Source organism: Apis cerana, linkage group LG1 (assembly GCF_029169275.1).
Source record: "Apis cerana isolate GH-2021 linkage group LG1, AcerK_1.0, whole genome shotgun sequence".
NCBI classification, from domain to species: domain Eukaryota; kingdom Metazoa; phylum Arthropoda; class Insecta; order Hymenoptera; family Apidae; genus Apis; species Apis cerana.
The window spans coordinates 17,158,483-17,178,786 of NC_083852.1; the positions used below are offsets into that span (position 1 = coordinate 17,158,483).

Here is a 20,304-nt window from a genome sequence, read left to right on the forward strand (position 1 = left end):
CACAGTAGGGAAACAATGGTCCAAACCAGAAGTCGAATCACGGCTGTTGCATTATTCGTAATGCAGCGTCAACCGGATTATCGTGGGTTACGATCGACCTCTCGATGTTAGAGGCCACGTTCACCGAGCTGTCGCTCTTTTGCTTCCAAGCTCAATGGCGACTATAAGAAAGAAAGGGAACCACAAGTTGGAGTAAATTGCGAATTATCCCAAGTTGCCCGTACGGAGGTGGGCTTTTATCCGTGACACCATCGTCGCGGATAATTTGACACGGACAAAGGACTTCTGGCGAAAGAACAGCTTCGACCTTACAATTCTGCCTTTTTTATCGTCGTTCGCGCGGTTCTCACGATGATTTCGCGATTCGAGAAGTTGGTATGCCAAGTTTAGGAGATCCTTCGAGGAATAATTTGACAATGAGAGGAGATTAGGGACCGTTGTTTTTGTGCTTTCGTCGCTAAATTCTGAAAAAGAAACCTTGCGAATTGGTATTCAAAAAGAGTATTCAAAAAGAGAGAATGAGAAATGGCAATTTTATGGAATTGGTGATCTCTATGAGAAATTCTACTTGTTAATTTTTATGCAAAATAATAAGTTTCATGCAAAGTTATTTCAAATAGATGAAGATATCAAGTTAACAAATGATAAATTAGCTTTTCAAATCAATTGCGTTACAAACTAATATGCCACTAAAAATTATCTTTACATTAAATATAACAGAAATAACATTTTAGTTCGCCTATTATCAAAGACCTTTCGTCTTTAACTCTCGCCTTCCATCATAGTTTATAATTTCACAAAGGTACACCTGCAAGCGGCCGAATCTTGAGCAAAATCTTAACACACGCCCTTAACAAGCCCAACCCGAAGATCGCATCAACCTCTCTGGATCACGAAATGCATTTCTAATACACATACACACACATATACACGTACCTGTTCATAAATCCCTTGGATACCGCGATAGAAACAATGAAAAAAGCTTGATGAACTTCCGATTCGAGGCGACGTCTTGATCATCCCCTTTGCCGTATAATAGCCGTTGTTCCGTTCGGCTCGTTTGACCCCTTGCCCATGAAATCATTCGTGCTACAATAATTTATTGCTACCAGAGCTCGTGTTTCTGGCCGGTAGGCGCCTTCGTTCCTTCTCAATCTAGATCGGTCGAGGGAAGCGGCGTTTCTCGAGTCAGCCCTGGGAATCGAACCCGGAACCCCAGCTTCTTTTTCTTTTTCCTTTACCTTCTTCTATCCGCGCTATCTTCCTCCGTGGACGCGAAACTGCCCTGCGAGTTATCCTATCGGCCATTTCTTCAATTTTCGCTCGATGCGTTCTCCGTTATCTCAAACGCGGAATGTGTATCGAAATTCCTCCGCATATGTTCAAAATTCTGACGTGCAGAATTATTCCGTGATCTTTTTTCTTTCAGTTTTGTTTCAGTATTTAATCGTATCATACTTTTTTTTTAAAGATCATTTGGAAAAAAAATAATCTTTTATGATTTTGTATATGAAAATTGTATATGAATTCCACGTATCTTTATAAAATTTGTAAATTTATTTTACGATCTGATTCCAGAGTTCAAGGAGCAAGCAATAGTCAGTTAAATAAGAAAAGTTTCTTTATTCAAAAAAGAATTTCCCGGAACATTCGATATCGCGATATTCGGTATTTTCACATAATAAAATCAAAGTATATTCCAAACAATAAAATTCCACGAAAACATCGTTCGAGAACAGAGGTGAACACTCGAAGCTATAAACATCATTGAAAACGAAAACCGTTCTTGCCCCCCGACACGCGGAACAGTCTTACGCAACGAAGATTCCCCGCTGCTACCGTATCCTCGACAATTTTGTCAATTTCCGTGGATACGATCCCGTTACGCGAAACCAGAATCTCTGAGAAAACACTGAACGGTAGCCTATTCGCGCAACGCGTATCAAATCTAACTCGGCCGATTCATCGATACCCTCCCTTCGAATGCACACAAGCAACGAGTATTGATCCAATTACCAGTATATAGGATCGCGTCAATTAACCTTTAGTGGTCTCAAATCGAAGGATTTCCTTTCACGAAATCGATCGAGAAATGGATAGATTCGAAACGGATCCACCGCTATCCTTAAATTATTTCTTCTCTCATTTCTAATTGGAATACGCGATGGTCGGATTCTCGACGGATGTAAAAATAAAATTGCAATCGATAGGATATTTCCAGATTTTTCGTACAGGAAATTAATGACACGTAAATCGAAGGGAGGGAGCGAACAATTAGCGAATCCACCACCAAATTTACTCTGAAAAACTGTGAGAAACTGTAATTTCTTCGTTGCAACTATACGAGACATCTTGAATTCTTTTCAACTGTTCGACAATTTCCATGGGTCGAGGATGCTCCCGGTTCCGTTAGACGAGTGCGAAACGGAATCTTCGCGGAAACGCTTCTCGAAGCGACAGTAGTTCCTGCCGAACAATGACCCTTTTTATTACTCTTGGAAACGACCGTCAAGCTTGCCTCGGTCGTTTGTATTCCGTTCGTTCAACGGTTGACGGATCGTTCGAATTTTGCGCCGTTTGATTTTTTTTCCTTTGCAATATTTATTCTTCGTTTCGTCTTAACCGTAAAAATTCGTTTGTACAAATTCGTTTTATTTGGAATTTCTTTTTTTTTGTCACCAATAGGTAAATGATAAAGAGAAACATATCGGCTGATTAGATTTCATGATTGCAACAGATGATAAGAAGGAAAGGACGAGTCGAGGTGGCGATTCCTCGTGATAAATGAAGTAATAAGGATTAAGGAGAAGCGTGGAGCGGTATCCATCGTGACAGAAAGAAGTAAGTTACTGTTATGCAATAAAGAATAAGTTATCGTCGTGATCCATCGACGGCCGCAGTTATTACGAGGCAAATCATATTTTCTCGTCACCAGACTGTCCTCGTGGCAGATTATTTTTTAACAGCGGTACCACCTTATTGACATATCCTTCACGATATTGTTCACCGTTAAATGTACCGGGTGGCTGGTGATGCATGAATAATGCACCGTAATGACAGCGCAGCCTGCGCCATCGCGTATCGACACGTACGATTTCGCCTTTCGAACGACGCCTGATTCCCATCTTTACTGACAATCCACCCTTTGTTCGATATTTACCGACCGCCTTATCCCTTGTCTCGGATTTAAAATCCTCGTAAAAAGATCAACCATCCCGATGCCATTTCTTGCGACTAGTTCTAGGAGTTGGCTCTCTCGAAACGATAATCGATTCGAAATGCTCGATTCTGTTCCGATCCGTTCCCGGCATCAAAAGGCGTCGCCACCCAAACCAACGGCGATTTCAAAAAAGCTGTATCCACGAGAAGGTGTTCTCGAGCACGAGTGGAAAAAATTCCGGAAAAAATACGAAGACGAAGAATTGGCGCGCTCCTATTGGCCAAGCTGTCGAACCCGAGGGATACCAGGATTGGACTCAGCCACGTTTCCCCACCTTGTTCCTCCTGTAAATTCACTTTTTACAGGCGTTATTACAAAACTGACTGGCATCTCCTAGACCATGTCATTACTCCTTAGTACTCCACACGGCGAGGATCCTCTCACGAGTACCCACCTCCACCTTCACCACCACCATCACCACACCACCTCCACCATCACCATCATCACCACTACCATCATCGTCTCCACCACCGTCGTCACCACTTCCACACCATCGCTCCACTCTTCTTTCTACCTTCACCAAGCCAACCCGTCACCAGCACACCAACAACCACCACCACCACCACCACCACCACCATCAACCGCCTCCACCTCGGTAACCTCTTCTATTTCTACTACTCTTCGTCCTCCTCCTCCTCATCTTCCCACCTTTCGCGGCCGTGGAAGACGAGCAGCCACGCGCGGATATCCTGGCAGAGTGTTACGGAGAACGGAGAACAGTGGCACAGAACGCACGTTGCTCCATTTTCGTGGATCGAGCGCAGGAAGCCCGTTCTCTCATCTCACGATCCTTCCTTCCTAAATCTTCCCTTTATTTTACGTTCACAACCCAATTCCCGTGCGCGTAACTCGATCGAATTTCGAAGGGAACATTTCCATTTTCCCGAAGATCGGAGGAGAGAGAAAAAGAGAAAAATTCGAAACGGTCAGGTGTTCTTTTCCTTCCGTTACAGTGGAAGTGGATCGTCTATCGCGGGCAGACAGTGGAAACGGACCGTTCGTGGCGCGGCTACACACGGAGAGACCGGTGGTGAACGAGTTCAAGCGCGGCCACCGACGAGCATATTTCGTATACACACACATATATATACACACGTAACTATACACGTGCGCGAACACGCGTAATATTACGTTAACCGCGCTTTCGTTTTCGACGAGAGGGAAGACAGAGTGCACTGGTGATTCGTGAGAGACCCTGTTCCAGTGAGTTTCCAGGGACTGGCTCGAGAAGTTAGGAGGGCGAACGAAGGTCGTGCAGGTCCGTAGAGCCGAGCAGCGCGTCATGGCTGCCACGAGGATGGACTGGAAGATTAGATTGTAAGTGATTATTTTTATTACTTCGCTCTAGTTGCTTAAGGGGACGGTTGCTCGGCGGCGAGCAAGAGCGATCAACGGTGCACACTGCAAACTTTGTGCATCGGCCTTTTTCTCTTTTTAGTTTTCTTTTTGTCGTCTCGCGCCGGCCACCGAGAACTCTGACCGTTGTATTCCCTCCAAGAACGGTTGTTTTTCCCTCTCTCGGCGGAGTTTTACGTCGATCCTCCACGCTTCAATGTTTTTCGAACAGAGAGATGATGATCGTTGCGCTTGGTGGTGCACGTGTTGTGCAACTTTCCTTTCGCAAGCCAAATGTCCTTTCGAGGATACGGTTATCTGTCATCTTTCTTTTACGGGGAGAGGAAATCTAGGTTTCTGTCCTTTTTAAATAATTATTTCTTGGAATTTGTCAGTATATATCTCGTAAATATAAATAAGGAAAAAAATGTTATATTATTATAAGTGAAAAGAGTTTGAAACGTCATCGACGATAATCTCTGAATCGATTACTTTGGCACGGATTGAAAATCGAATTAAAAATAATACCGGATTTGAAAATATATTCTTTATTCGATAGATACGAGATTGATAAAAAGTACAATTACAGAATTGATATTGATTTTCAATCAACAACAACACTTTTCAAATTTTCATTATAATCTTATCATATAGCTCGGATTAAAGCTCTTTCACAAATGCATATAATAGCAATTGCATACGAGGCAAGAGGTTAATCATCGGAGTTAACAGGAATGATCGAAAATCGATAGAAAAGAATCATTTAAAGAAGAAAACAATTATACGATGGATTATAATACAGGGTAGAAGAGACGAATCGATCGAATCGATCGATTATTTCTCGCATTAACGAAGCCCCTTCATTTACGGGAAATCAGGAATAATCGTTCGTCCCGCGTTTTCTCCGCGATCCTCTCAACCGATATGAAAACTGTTGGATCACGAGAAGAGAGAGAGAAAGAGAGGGAAACGATGAAAAATAACATAATCGATTAGAGGCGGAATCATCGACCGTGAAACACCGCGTATCTCCTTTATCTATTATCCGTTTCCCTTGGCTTTTCGATCTTTCAAGAATCGTACGATCGTTTCGCGTAAATAATAATTACCGTTTTCGTCGAGATACCACGGCCATCTTTACTCTCGTTGATCGATGCGAATCGAGATCGTTGCACCCACCGATCTTCCAATGAGAATCCTCGTCATTTTGAACTGATTCCTGACGCGTTACTTTCGTCCAAATCATCTTAATTCCCTGAAAAAAACTGCTTCTCGAAGGAGGATCGAAGGAGAATTCGCTTCTGAATGACGCGCGAGAATCATTCGATCGAATAAATATGATCAAAGAATTGAGATTCTTCCTTTCTTCGTGAGATCAAGATAAGACACCACTTATAAATTTAAGGATAAGTTGCGAGGAAAAATATATTATCGATAGCTTCCCAATAACCATGGCCAATCTGGATTTCGAAAATAAGAATTATATCAAATAGGAATTCCATGTAAAAATTCTATTCGTAATTCAGAAACTTTGCGTTATAACTTTGTCTTATTTCTAAAATATATAAAAAGAAAAAAGTTGATGAGAAAAGATATTTAAAGATGAAAGATTAGTTCGAGTTATCGTTTACATGAAAAAAATAATATCTTAATCAATCATACATCTTACATCTTATATCAAACGCGTGGAAAAAAGATTTTGCTCGTCAATATTGGTTTAATGGCCGTGTTAATAACGACGTGTACAACTTACAGGTAGAACGTACATAAATCTACGAGGTAAAAGGATGGGAGCGATTGGGTAATAATTAAGTAATTATTAGCGACTTATGAGCGCGAAAGATGGCGTAATAAGTGGATCACGGAAACATATCGATCGTTGTCCGATCGTAAGTAGCGTTGGCCTTGATCTCTTGATCGATTGGTCGAGCTATCAAACGGGACATTAACCACAATGTTACGGAGGATTGAGCGTTTGGTTTGCATGCGCCGTAGATAGGGAAATAGATCGAGAACGAGATCTATAAGAGGATCCATCGATGCGTGCGAATGCCTAAATTGTAATTACGAAAAGATAAACGCGTGCAAAGGAGATCAGTAATTAAAACGAGCATACGCGTGTATAGATAAGTGTGAAAGTGTGGATACGCGTTGAGAAATTGAATCATTAGCATCTGGAAGGTTTACGTTAGCGGCTGTGTAAGCGTTTAACGAACCACTCGAGTAATTGCTGTCTTGGATATCGGTTCATTTAAAGTACTATACTTGGAAATTATAGTACCGACTGATTTACAATCCAGGAAATTAGAAGAGAGGTATAAATGATTTTGTGATAATTTGAAAACGATAAATTCTCAAGTTATTGCCTGGTTATAACGAATGAAATAGTATAGGGGTGAATAACAGTGACAAGAATGGAACTTTACTTGAACGATATGACAGATGTGACAGATATACGCGCGAGATATCGAAAAAGAAAATCGAGATTCTATTATATCAAAGATTTTTTTTCGAATTAAAAAAATATCAAATAAGAGAACACGAAAAAGAGTTTAAAAAAGAAAAGAAAAGAAAAGAAAACGTCAAGTTCGCAAAAAAGTATTTAATTACATTAAATACTTCTCTACATAGGTATCGATGAAACGATACAAATCTCGCCGAGGGAAAAAGTTACACGAGCGGTAGATACATAGATGCACGCGTGTGCATGCGTACCAGAGTATATCTGAAATCGTGACGCACTCTCTTGCCATCGTGCTCGATACACGAGCGCAACACGCACACACACGTGACACACGTATATCGTACGTACACTCACGTACACGCACACTCACCGAGGAGGACGAAGCGAACACGAAGCGACGACGAATGCACCCGGGTCCGTGGTGTGTGGTTAATTTACAGCTAGTTCTACAGCTCGTATCCTCCTCCTATCTCGAGCGGCGTATCTCTCTATGACGTCCCTGTCAACCCAAGCGGGGATCGTAATCCCGGAAGCTCGCCGGCTCTCCTCGAGATCGGGCGGCGGATCAGAAATTACAATCGGGTCGTCTCTTCCGGCCGACCGACTGGCTAATTGGCAACCGTAAAAATTCCGATCGCTCCTTCATTTCGATCCCATCGATCGATCTATAAATCAAACAGATTTACAACTGGTAAGAAACCCCATAAAACTCGGTATTAATCGATCTCCTTGTCATTTTTCGCCCCGGGTAAAAATCACGCGTCTCCCGGGCGTGTAATCTTCTCGGTTTTACGACGCGCGTACATTAGTTTGAATTCGACATAAAGCCAAGGATTTTTCAACCTAGAAACGTGTTACACGCGGAAAGAGGATCCCGCGAGGTGGTGTGTCCATCGATGGAATGTGGTCGCCGTGTTTACGAGCAACAGTACGCGAGATAAATAACGATAAACGGAGAGCTCGTTTGGCACGAGCTCCAATTCTGAGTCGATGTTACACGAGTGTTTTCTTTCTGAGAGATAGGGATATCGTGTTCCTTGGACACTGTATCTATTCATTGTGACGAATTATGTCTCGATTATATCCCAAAGAGGGAGGATAATTTAGAGGAAACAAGTCTAGGTCTCGTTGATTTGTTAACGAAGGAAGTAAAAATAGATTTGTTTCTTTAAATATGCGGTTTTCGAAAGTGGTTTGAGTCGACACTGTATCAGAATATCTCGCTTAATGGAAATGTTATAAATTATTAGAGTATAATTTTTGATTCGTGCGGTTTGACACGATGAAATATCGAATAAGTTTTATGAAGCGTAAAATGCGTACAAGTATTCCGGTTGCGATGATCTTTTATTTACATTTATGTTATGTTTTTGTATTAAATCCTGATTTCTATCCGTTCCAGACGATTAATCTGTCGTTAACTTGAGACAAGTATTCTCATAGAAAAGAAAATTCGGTGTAAAAAAAATCGTCATGGAAAAATGAATTTTCTCACGCTGATCAATTTCTAATATATAATATTATATCAATAAATAATCTTCTTTTCTTTGTTTTTTGTAAAAAATTAATAATTTCACTTAAAAAAATGAAATATATTGACTAATTCCATCATTTACGATTATTATGGAAAAAATTATCAAGATTGAAAAATATTTAACAAAAAATTTTCCTTGCTAAATTATTCGTCTAAATTATTCGCATAATAATCATCACATTAAGAAAACTGAAATGAAACGATGCATGTTTAATTTCAACGGATATTCGAAGGAAATATTAGTTTGCACGGCAAAATTTTCATAGCTGCATCCAATTATGCGGATCATCTATTAATCTCGGCGAGTTTCCTCGCTTAATTCTCTTGTGGGGAGCTTTTACGTCAAGCCGTGTTGCTATTGTTTCTGGAGAACAGTTTCCTCGTGCTTCCTGTTCCTCTCTCTCGATTTATCGTACCAAACAACTAGAAACAAGCGAGAGAGACAAAGAGAGAAAGAGAGAGAAAGAACATTCTAGGAATCTTAAGTGGTAGTTGAAACGTGTATTTATAGGTCGGTTTCGCCTTGCAATTCCGCCAGCAAAATGTGCAAATCTTGACCGATCATCGGTACGCTATTTCCATCGGTTGCATCCGTACAAATACAAATCTCTTGCCAGAGATCTTAAGGTATGACCAAAACACTCTCTTCCGAGGAATTATTAAGATATTTTCTGGAAAATTGTAGCGGTAATATAGATTGTTCTGCAATCAATACATTCCAACCAGAGAAAATTCCTATCCATCTTACGATTTTGTGCAAATTATAATCTTGCGAATTTTAAACATATGTAAATCTTCCAAACTATAATATCAGGATATTTCCTTTCAAAATTAATTTCTGCCAAGTCCATGACATCATATTAGCGAAAGTATTATACAGATAAGAAAAAGATTTAATTCTATTATATGTAAATGAGATTTTAATTGTGGCGGAATACGTATACTCCTTATAGATATGAAAGACTAAAGAAAACCTGATACGCGAAAATTTTTTCTCATCTTTCGATAGAGTTTATGGCGCGGTCATACATATCGAAGGCCATAAAGTGAAATAAAATAAAAATTTCACGACACGTACATTCGGGTCACTCGTACTGAACATGTTAATCCCATTCTTCGTCACTCTTCAACAAATTTCGCCATCCACTACCGAGAGCTTAACACAACCGACCCGATCTAGTGGACAAAATGGATTGCCTATTTCTCGCGACTTATCGCCTCTCGTTGCTCGATTTAAGCTCTCGAATCCGGCAAACAACGTTTCTCGTGAGAAATAGTCCAACCATACACTTCCCGCAATATCGAGTGCCAGCGTTTTGCCGACTGGACAAATGTATCTGTTCGGCCCACGCGTGAAAACGCCGCTCCTCGGTCGAACGTATCCAGGATTCGATAATAAATCGAGCGCAATTGATCCTGGACCGCAGGTGGACGTAAATTGATATGCATATAACGGGGAAACGATAGCCGAACGTGACCGTGCAACCGTTGCATTACAGAAACGACCTTTCGACCCCATTGGGCGTGCACATGATTGGGGCAAAATTGGCGTCAAGATCGTGATTTCTTGCCTCTGTTGTCGAGCTACTGATTTATTAGATCCTCTATTGAATCATGGTAAGTTCATTTGCTTTCCGTTTTTGTCAAACCAGTTGGAAATGATCGGTGAAGAGGATGAGAGGTGATTGGTTCAAGAATCAAAGAAGAGACGTATTATGGTTGATTTGATCTAGCTTAGAAAAGGAAACTATTTTAATCGTGTTTTTATTAGATTTATCAGATATCGGAGATTGGATGATGTTTTTTTTTTCTTTCTCTCTTTAAAAGAGTTAATATAGCGGTTATCTTCATTTACGACGAATCGTTTTCATTATTTTTGCGCGAACTTCTGTTATCGATCCTTTCGATAGTTTCAAACTTTTATTCATTATTTATCTTTCCTTATTTTCGATAGAATATCTGGATAGAATATCTTTAACCTCCTCGTTTTTTCCAAGTTTGAATTTCTTGCATCCAAGAAATTCTCCTTGTCTTCGTTAACGTGCTTGTTATAAAACTCGACGATGAAACAAAATCTAATCTACGATCTACACTGATCCATGATATCATCATCGACGAAACCAAATCTTATCCGATCGCGCCCCGTTGCGGAATTATCTATACAAATCACGAGGAATTACGTCTCGTTTCGATATTACACGCCGTGTCAGATAATTTTCATCAGAGGTAAACGATCCCCTAAACATTCTTCGGACAACCTTCGCCCCGCCATTCCTTCTCAAATGATTTCGCGTAACGACGTCGATGAATCGTCCCGTCAAAATCCTATCGACGATTTTTCTACCTCGCCATGGCGATTTGTCGACAACTAGTGTAAGCTGTTTTTCGCGTGTCGCCGCATGCAGAACATAGCGGTACGGCTATTGTGACCGTATGATCGAGTGGATCATTAATCGATGGAACGCGTTGCAGTTATTCGGTAAACGACCCCGGCAAACAAGGAATGGGACTGATAGATCGCGACGAGAAGATTCCAATGCCGATATTGTCACGCACGAGGATCTGGTATAGCGATTCAATTGCGCTCGAGCAGATGTCGACGTGGAAAACGTGGAAGCTTCAGGCGTGTCCTGGACCCGTCCACGTAATGGTTAATAATTCCGCTCGGAGGAAGGACACCGCGACTGGTAGAGCATGGAGAACGGTGGCTAATTTGCCTACTCGGCTTCCGACAGAGGATCGATCGTATTCTTCGAATGGTCTTTGATTTCTCGAACTCGATTCACTCGTTTATTGACGTTCTTTCGATCGAATGAAGAAGAGAAAAAAGATTGTTTGGTATAGATTATACGATACAAGGGGCTACTCGACGATCGTTGAACCTGGAAAACGCGGTTAATTTGCTTCTTGGAACGGGTATCGAGTTCCAAGTCGAGCATTGATTTGGTTCTTTCGAATATTGTTGCGGTTTTTTGAATATTGGGATTATGGAATTATATTATAATGGTGAGAGTATATATTTATATTTTTCAAATTAGAAAAATCAAATTGATAATATTGGTAAAATTTGAGTATCTTTATAATTTGTTTTTAAATTTATTAGTGTTATAAAGATATTGTTGATATTTCTTTTTTTTACAATTAAACTCGCAAATTTTTGAAATAAAAAGATTAAAAATTAGGATAAATATACGAGAAAGTATCAGAGATGTAAGAATAAAATAACACGTTTCATTGTCTCTCGTGGTCGAGAGTGAAAAGTACCGTAAGACCGGTTGTCACTGGGTTCAGACTAGGAGGCACGAAATTTTACTTTATTATAGTGTTCAACTAACCGAGACTCCGACTGTGCCGTTAAATAATACGAAGGTGACAAAATTTATTATAGTCTCTACACATAATTAGATAACACAGATATTATTGTGTCGCTTCAAACTATTTTCTCATCTCACAAATGAAGTAGAATAAAAAGACTTGTGATGTGATGAATTATCATTATAAATATAAAAAGAATTTAGATATTATAATAAAAATTTTAATAAGTTTTTAATTAATTGCTGAACAATACGGAAGAACAACGAAAAATGATTCTAATTCTCCAAGAGGAAAACTTCGTTAAGAGCAACGATGTTCGGATCTCTTTTTTCTTCTGTTAATATCGAAAATTATCGCGCGTACCATTTACTTTATTACGACAAACCACGTGGATTATGTCACGCCAACATAATACTTCAGTGTAAACGAACTTTGTAATTGTCACGCTGCTGCTTCCATCGAGTCTTACAACACGTGCATGTTGATACATTGCATACACGGCAATAATAAACATTTAATTACACGACTGATTCTATTTTTTTCTTGTCATTGACTTTTCATCGATCGATTCTATTGAATTTTTCATTAAAAAAAAAAAGATAATTTATATAATCATTAGCAATATCGAAATTATGAAACGATGTTGCAAAATAAGATTAATTGATCGATCTTTTGACAAAAGTTATTTTTACGGTTTTTGTCTAATTTGCATTAAACTTTTTTCATTTTTTACACTTCAAATTGCTTCTCTAAAATATGATTCTGAAAATGATAGAAAGAAGGAGGATGCATCGTTTAAGTAAGTGGGATCGAAGTGAGATATTTGAAATTTGATTTGATAACTCTATGATTATTTATTGTTTATCATTGTTATTTTCGACAATTCTTGTTATTACTGCACTATCGGCGGTTCCTTCATGCATCCTGCCGTGATGATTTCCGCTCGTTTACGCGTTTTCAACCGCGGGGTAAAGGCCATGGACATAACGTATATGTTGCACGCGATTGAGAGATTTCAAAGATATGTATTTGAATAAAGTTACTAAATTATTATAGCATCACACATTCTCTATATAACTTTGTCGTTAACGTTTCTATATAACGTTATTTGAAAAGCAATCAAAATCCTATATTCCTTCATCAGAGCAATTATTGAATTGAAATTCTTCGTCTCTTACTTTCTTTAGTAGATAATAAAAAAATATATTTCCATTTTGAAATAATTTCAATCTAATTTTCTTTATTGTAACATAATTTTATATTTGCAAAAATGGATAAATATTTATTCATTGATAAAAAAAATGTTAAATGCATTATTTACAAGATTAATTCTTTAAAGTCATTGAATTCAGATCAGCAAACAATTTCAAAATAATTAGATTCGTCCACGGATTTTAGAGAAAAGAATAACTTCGTCTGCGATCTTTCCTCGACATTCTTTTCTTAAGAAAAATCTCGAAAGGACAACAGCATCGAATATCGTGACGAGCATGACGAGCTCCGCACTGTCACAATTACGATCCATCTTGTTCTTCGTTCGAGCGGTCAACCATCATTTTTTTACCCTTTCGAGATCAGTGAACCCGTGCGTGACTATTAGAGAGTCCAGATCGATATTGGCCGTGAATCGATCGCAGATATTCGTGGAGCTGACCTTCGAGCGATGACATTACGAATCGTACAGATAGAAACGAAATCGTCGATGGAATAGAAGTCGAAACAGAATTATAAACGGGTATAAGGAATAACGGTTGGTCCAGACCGCCTCTCTATTCAATGTTGATATCGCGAGGAATGCGCGTAGGATGCACTTGTTGCGTGGGTGACACTTTGACCGGTCGAACTGGACGCGATAAATAATGGAAGGTTGCGGTGCGAAACTCCGTCGATCATTTTGTATTTAACAGAGATCCTGTCAGAGATAATGGAATGCTCGATGTGCTTGATCAAAGTTACATTATAATCCTATTTCCTTGCTAATGCGAGTTAGCATGCTGCGATATAAAGCGCGCGTTTTAGATCTCGTCTTCCTATTAAATCAATTAATCACGATCGAATTATGGAATTATGGATTATCGGAAAATGATATCCGGGAAAGCTTCTCGACAAAGAGAAGCTCCTCTTCGAGAGATTGTTTCGACTAGTCCAAGTTCACCTCCTCGACACGGAAATGGAAAAATCGTTGAAAGACTCGGCGCCGCGCCGGTGTAATCATCTTCGCCCGTAATTTCGAAATGGTCCAGTGTAGTGTGCAACCAAGTAGGTATAAACGGAGGAAAAAAGAAGAACATGTGCATAGAAGGACGAGGAACACGGAAGTCGAGAGAGGGAGCAAGCGAGCAGAGGGCTTCTACTTTCCTCAACTGATTCTCGGTAATCTGCAATACCTGGAAACATGGTCGGTGGTGTTGGATAATAGGAAAACAGCCATCCTCCTTTCTTTTCTTCGATCTTCCTACTTGGCTCTCCTCGTACGCATAAAACCGGCATCGCATAAAGTTCCACCTACAGGATTACAACTGATCCAGCTGCAACCTCGCCAACTTCCTCTTTCCTGCGATCAACCGACTCCGTTTACCATTCCGTGATTTCCTCTCTCCTCCCCGCCCATGTGTCTCGTATACGACGACAGGGATCGAGCTGATGATCTTTCGTGCACGGTCACGCCGTGTCGAAGATCGGTCGGCCAGATTAGGGAGTATCGATCTTGAATTCTATGGAAATATCTTCTTTTTATTCAGATCCCTATCTGTCAGGATTATTCGCTCGATATTCCCCATATTATTTTTGTCTCGAGACAATAACGTTGTTCACCCCTTTAATATTCCTCGGCCAGAATGTTGAACCTAGATTTCCTTGCATCTCGTGCGCGATATCCTCGAGATCGTTGAACAATGAACCGAACGAACTTCTCGCCTAGTTTCTTACGCGGGGTCATTTCATTTTGCTTTCCTTTCGACGATAACGCGCGTAATCGTTACGCGGCAACTTCGGGAACCGCGATGGAACGCCGGAAGCGGCGACGCGGCCATGAAACCGCGCAAAACGTTCCAATTGCTTTTTTTCCCCTCCTCTGCACACTGTATTTCGTTGCGCCTCAATATCTCCTTTCCCGCGTAACTTACGTAACTCTTAAGTCTGCTTTTACGACACACCGTTCGAACGACCTTCGCTTCCAGCGTAACCTTTCTTTATCTTCGCAGCAATGGCGGGGATTGGACAACGTAAAAGACGATCGGTGTTATCTCCGCTTGTTTCTAACGAAGCCAGGCGCCAGGAAACCACGGTCTAACAATACGTATTAAACTACTTAGCATTCTGCTGTACAAACCACCGTCCAACTCAACCTTCCAATTTCCTCCAACTAAAATACCAGAGCGGTTACCTCTCCTGCCGACCCTTTCAATTCTCCGCACGCGTGTTTATCGGGAGAAGCAGGAAGTCGAAGGGGGCGAAAAAACAACGCGCGACTAAATGAAAGAGCAGTCGTAAAATAGAAAGAAGGGAAGGGAAGGGATGTTGCGAGGGGCGCGATAAAGGCGGCGCGACGCAAATTACTCGGATAGAAAATAATGGTGAGAACGATGGTCGATCGTTCTTCCGTTTAACGATCGGCTTTTCACCAAAAAAGAGTGGAATCTCCTGAAATGGAAGGAATCGAGGGAAGTTCCCGACCCTCGTAAAGGGGCCACCGTCGGCATCGTAAGACCACGGATGAACGAAAGGGCCGAATCGAAAGGCTGGCCTATCACAGACCGAACGGTCTTCCGGTCTTGAAGGAGTGGTCGTCGTAAAAGTTCCAGCGCCGTGTTTGATTTAACGAGCGCTCGTAGAAATAACTATAACCCGATGGGAAAATATTGGGGATCGTCGAATAGAAATTTGATGTGAATTATGTGGCGATGCCAGTGGATATTTATGTGTTTATTAGGATATTTAAACAAGAGTGTACAAGCGCGTAAATATTGAAAATTGAGTACAGATCAATAACTCAAATTCTTTTTTAATTCATTTTTCTAACGACAGATATCATCTGTTCCCAGGAAAAGAATTCAGCGAACACACAACAGCAGTTAAGATTCGCGGAATCGCCATTTCACAGACGGTGTCTCCTTCGCGAATGATTATAGTGTCGTCAAAACAGAGCTAGAAGCAACTCTCGTAAAGATAATCGTTCCAGAGGAAGAGTCTCTTACCCAGAATCCCATTTCAAAAGGAATTCTCGCACACTTCGCGATTTCGCACAATTTTCCTCGCACAACTCTCCTTTCCACGCGCGTTTTTCTCTCGTTTCATTTATGCGTACAATCGAATGCGCGTCACACATTTTATGAACGAAAATCCAACGAAAAACGGTTACTGCAACGGGATAGAAGTCGAGGAATCGCGATTGAAGATCGGAAGAGGGGAGATTCGCCATTGAAACTTGGGCCTGGGAATCTCGTTTCATTCTGTAACTAGGTGGTTTCCACTCTTACTCGTTTCCAAGGATAAAGATCAACGAATTTTTCGTCGGGACAACGAAGTGCAGCGTGGTTCCCGTTACGGAATATATACGCAACTCGCACGATCCTCTCTAACGAGGCATCGATTCTTTGTTCGTTCACGGGCTGGGAGAATATATTTAATTTATGAAATTACCCGTCCGCGCATTAGTTTCTATTGTGCGCCGTGATTTTCCTTAATGGAATGCGAGAACCCGCTTTGACATGAAATAAAGAAGGATACAGTCGGAACAATAAATTGTAACGGGACCTTGTATAAATACGCTCCAACAATTGCAAACAGGATATATTTAACTTCTCTATCTTCTACGAAACGGAAGGACTTCCGATAAACTAACATAGGCAAAGACGATCGATCATAGGGCGATTCAAGACGATGTATTTCTTAATTCCGCCACAGTGAAGAATTTTCAAATCTTCAAACTTCCAAGGAACAATAATATCTCGTTATACGAGCGAATATAAAAATCGCTGGATTCTGAATTTCATCGATCCGCTTGTAATAATACAAAGATGAAATGAATAAATGAGAATAATAATTATGAGTTACAATATTCCGTGGCACTGCGCATCCTAGGACGTAAGGAAGCGGATAAATACAGAGGCCGAGTAGTATGTTCACGCACCGGAGCATCCAGGTCTGTCTGCTCGTAAAGAACAATGGTGGAATTTTAATAGAGACATTGCTGCCTAGCCAAAAACGTTTGCCGAGCATCGATGCTCGTTAAAGCTTAACGATTATCACGAGATCGAGAATAATTCCAGGAAACTTGCACACAGACTAATCAGGCCGTGGTAACATGAAAATAACTCGAATAACGCGCCACTTGTCCTAATGATACATTGTAATGCTAATACTTTTATCGAATACGAAGTTTAATATATAATTGCACGAGTGAGCAAATGATCGCGATTTAAACGCTTCCTGGAAGATACCTGCAATTTAATGATAGAATCTATGGGTGTTCGATTGGAATGGTATTTTCTTAAATCGCTTCTCCATTCGGGCAGAAGGCTGGACGAAGGTAGGATAGAGGTAATGATATGCAATGACATACAAGCGTTCATTCCCCGATCGAATGAAAATTCGCATCGATATCGTAATGTTACCATTCTGGATTCGAATTTAACGCGTTCCGAGAGATTAAACGCGACTCGTTGCCGATCGATTCGTCGCGACTATGCTCGCGCCATTACAGAATTCCGCGGGCACCCTGCCCCAGGACGTTTCAATTCACTTCTTTTCACCGGATCATCGCGTTGCGTGCAGTATATTGGAACCCGTGGAACGCGGACATGCCTGGAAACACGTTGGATTTCACCACGTTGAATCCTAGATTGGAATATTATATGGAATATCTTATCGCCTCATAAATCATCGCATTTCTATTATTCGTGTAACATTCGTTAAAATATCTTTTTTTAAATCTTCCGTCTTTAAGACAGAGAATTCTATCAGTATAATTCGTTTCATCGAGTCATCTTTACATTGTTTCAAAAAACTCTTCTTCGTTGATACTCGTCACAGATTGATAAATCACATCGGATAATTCTTTCTATCAATGATTAACGATAAATCGTAGAGTATCTCAATCTCTACGTTATTATCAACAACGATATTGAGAATTTAATTGAATAAAATGATTTCATCGTTCATCCAAACCTGTGAATTCTAAAGAGGATCATTACGGAAAATTTCTTTGAAAAAATTTATTTGTTTCTAATATAACTTTTATCGATTCTTCGCAAAATTATCGATTGCACCATCGACTCTTGTTCAAATTCGAGCGAGAACGATTGAGAAACACTGTCCCAAAGCACGCAAGGGACTTTATTCCACGGTAGTGTACGTTGACATTAACGGTTCGGGACAGGCATCGCCATTTTTCTCGGCGCGATGCCCGCGAACAGGAAACACTCTCGTTTCGCGCGGTCCAAGCCCTCTCACTTTCTTGTATTTGCATGTCGACCGTCATTTTTCCGCGAAACGAGTCCCGTGCCACGAGAGATCCCGAAGATCTAACGATCCATCCATGATTCCCGTGTAACGTCTCGCCAAGACGAATCTTCTCCTCTCGCGAACATCGTAATTCGAGCTCTCTGTATCTATTCCAAGCGACACGGACGAACCAACACGAGCGAGCCGCGAGAAATTTGAATAATGCACGAGCGTGCATTTAACGGAATTACGGACTGTTTTTGGTCAGGGAGGCTAGACACGCGAGATCCATCGATCATATTCCCTGGGAAGTTATGTTTCGTAAGTATGCTCGTGGGAGTTCGGTTTGTTTCCTGCATATTTTAAACGTTCAATGCCGGGGTTAGTCGAATTTGATTGGCGGTTATTGACGATGCTCCGTTGCGTATCGCGCGACCGATGATCGCGAGAGATCGAACGGTCGTTAATACGGCAAGCTCTTGGGAAAGTAACTCTTAATGTACCGAGAAAAGAGCTCGAGGATTGATGGTCGCGTACCTCGATGCACGAGGGAGAGAGAAAGAGGAACGAGGCATGTTTTTGCCTGACGGTTATTTCACGCCCATCTTTCTCCTTCTGTCACTTTCGTTCAGACTAGAGGGATTTAAAGTTGGTTAGTCATTCTCAATACCCGGTCTAAACTTTTGCCTTTAACAAGTCATTGTTTGAGAAAAAGAATATTTTAAATATCTTAACGTAAGAAATTTGAAAAAACTCTTTAAAGAATTTGTGAACACGTAATAAACAATTACTCAAAATTAATAATTAATTACTAACTAATTCTAAACTATCTCTATAATTATCACAGCGAATCCATGCAAATTCGATATATCACACTACACATGCTCTTTCCCGGGGAATACGTAATGTCAAGGTTAACTCGTGGCATGATTACGATGATCGGTGTCTAGGGGAAACGACATCGACCGTTCACTTCGATTCTCGCGGCCGTCATCGGCGAGCAGCTAGTGTCGAGGAGTCGCAAGGTCGTTCCGTTACCTCGAGTGAGATTTCGAGGTCGACCACGTCCTCGTCCCAGAAACGGCCGAGGATATCCCGTTCGCGCGTTCATCTCGCGGGGCAGCCTCTTCGTGGTAACAATAATCCTTGCAATATTTCTTGCCAACGATTAATTTTCGCGAAACACGCCGTCATCCATCTGCTCGTCGACGAGACCGACGTAAGGAAGGTACGTTGAAATTCGAGATATTTTTAATGTACATTTTTTTGTCTTCGGTGAAACGTTGGCAATGAACGTTAGACGGTTGATAATAACGTAGTATTCGTAGTATCGGTTGACGTAGAGTTTGTTCTCGTCGTGGAGGCAGTTCCATTAAAAGACTAGCCGCAACGAAATTGCTCGAGAAACCGAATCACAGCGGCGATAATAGCGCGATACCATTCATTTGGCAAACCGCAATTACTAACCTAAGAAGTCTTTTTGATCTTTTCTCATCTTCTGTTCTAACATTGTTTCGAGAAACGACCGCTCCTCCATTGGAATGGAAATAACTGGTGATTTTTTTCCATATCGATCCAATACTTAAAACAATCTACATTCCACTCACCTCGAATCGAAAAAGAAAGAAAGAAAAAATACAAAAAAAGGAAAAAAGAGCTTCGTTATCCAATGTCTTCAACACTCCAACACTGGCCATTATCCTCAAGAATTAGAGAAGATTTTCTTAAAGAAACGGTGAACAATGGTCGGGCAAGGTCGATCCGTTAGCGTTCTCCGGATGCAAGGTCAGTCGTGACTCCCCAAGTCGGAAAGCTCGTTGTTAACGCTTAGCTCGGTTGTTAGCGAGCAAAACGAGCGGCTAATGCGAGAGCCGGTAACAGTATCCGTTGCTTGCTTCGTGGTATCGCATCAACTGCTCGCTATCGGAATCGCAGTTAATTTCGCCGGTCGTTCAAGACCCGATACTCGGTGGTGGCCCTGGGGCGGCCAAG

The 20,304-nt window shown here is 40.9% G+C and overlaps 1 protein-coding gene across 2 annotated transcripts in view; it reads left to right on the forward strand.

Moving 5' to 3' along the window:
* The first annotated feature begins 1,421 nt into the window (after positions 1–1,421).
* The window catches only part of LOC107993541 (uncharacterized), a 61,258-nt gene continuing 42,375 nt past the window's right edge, over positions 1,422–20,304 (forward strand). The window contains exons 1-2 of one of the 2 annotated variants that reach the window (XM_062073784.1): positions 2,743–2,841; positions 4,174–4,537. In XM_062073784.1, coding sequence (XP_061929768.1) covers positions 4,503–4,537 — 35 coding nt within the window. In that variant the 5' untranslated portion in view covers positions 2,743–2,841; positions 4,174–4,502. Of the gene's footprint in view, positions 4,538–20,304 lie in introns of both variants that reach the window. The other variant, XM_017050001.3, reaches the window with a different exon arrangement.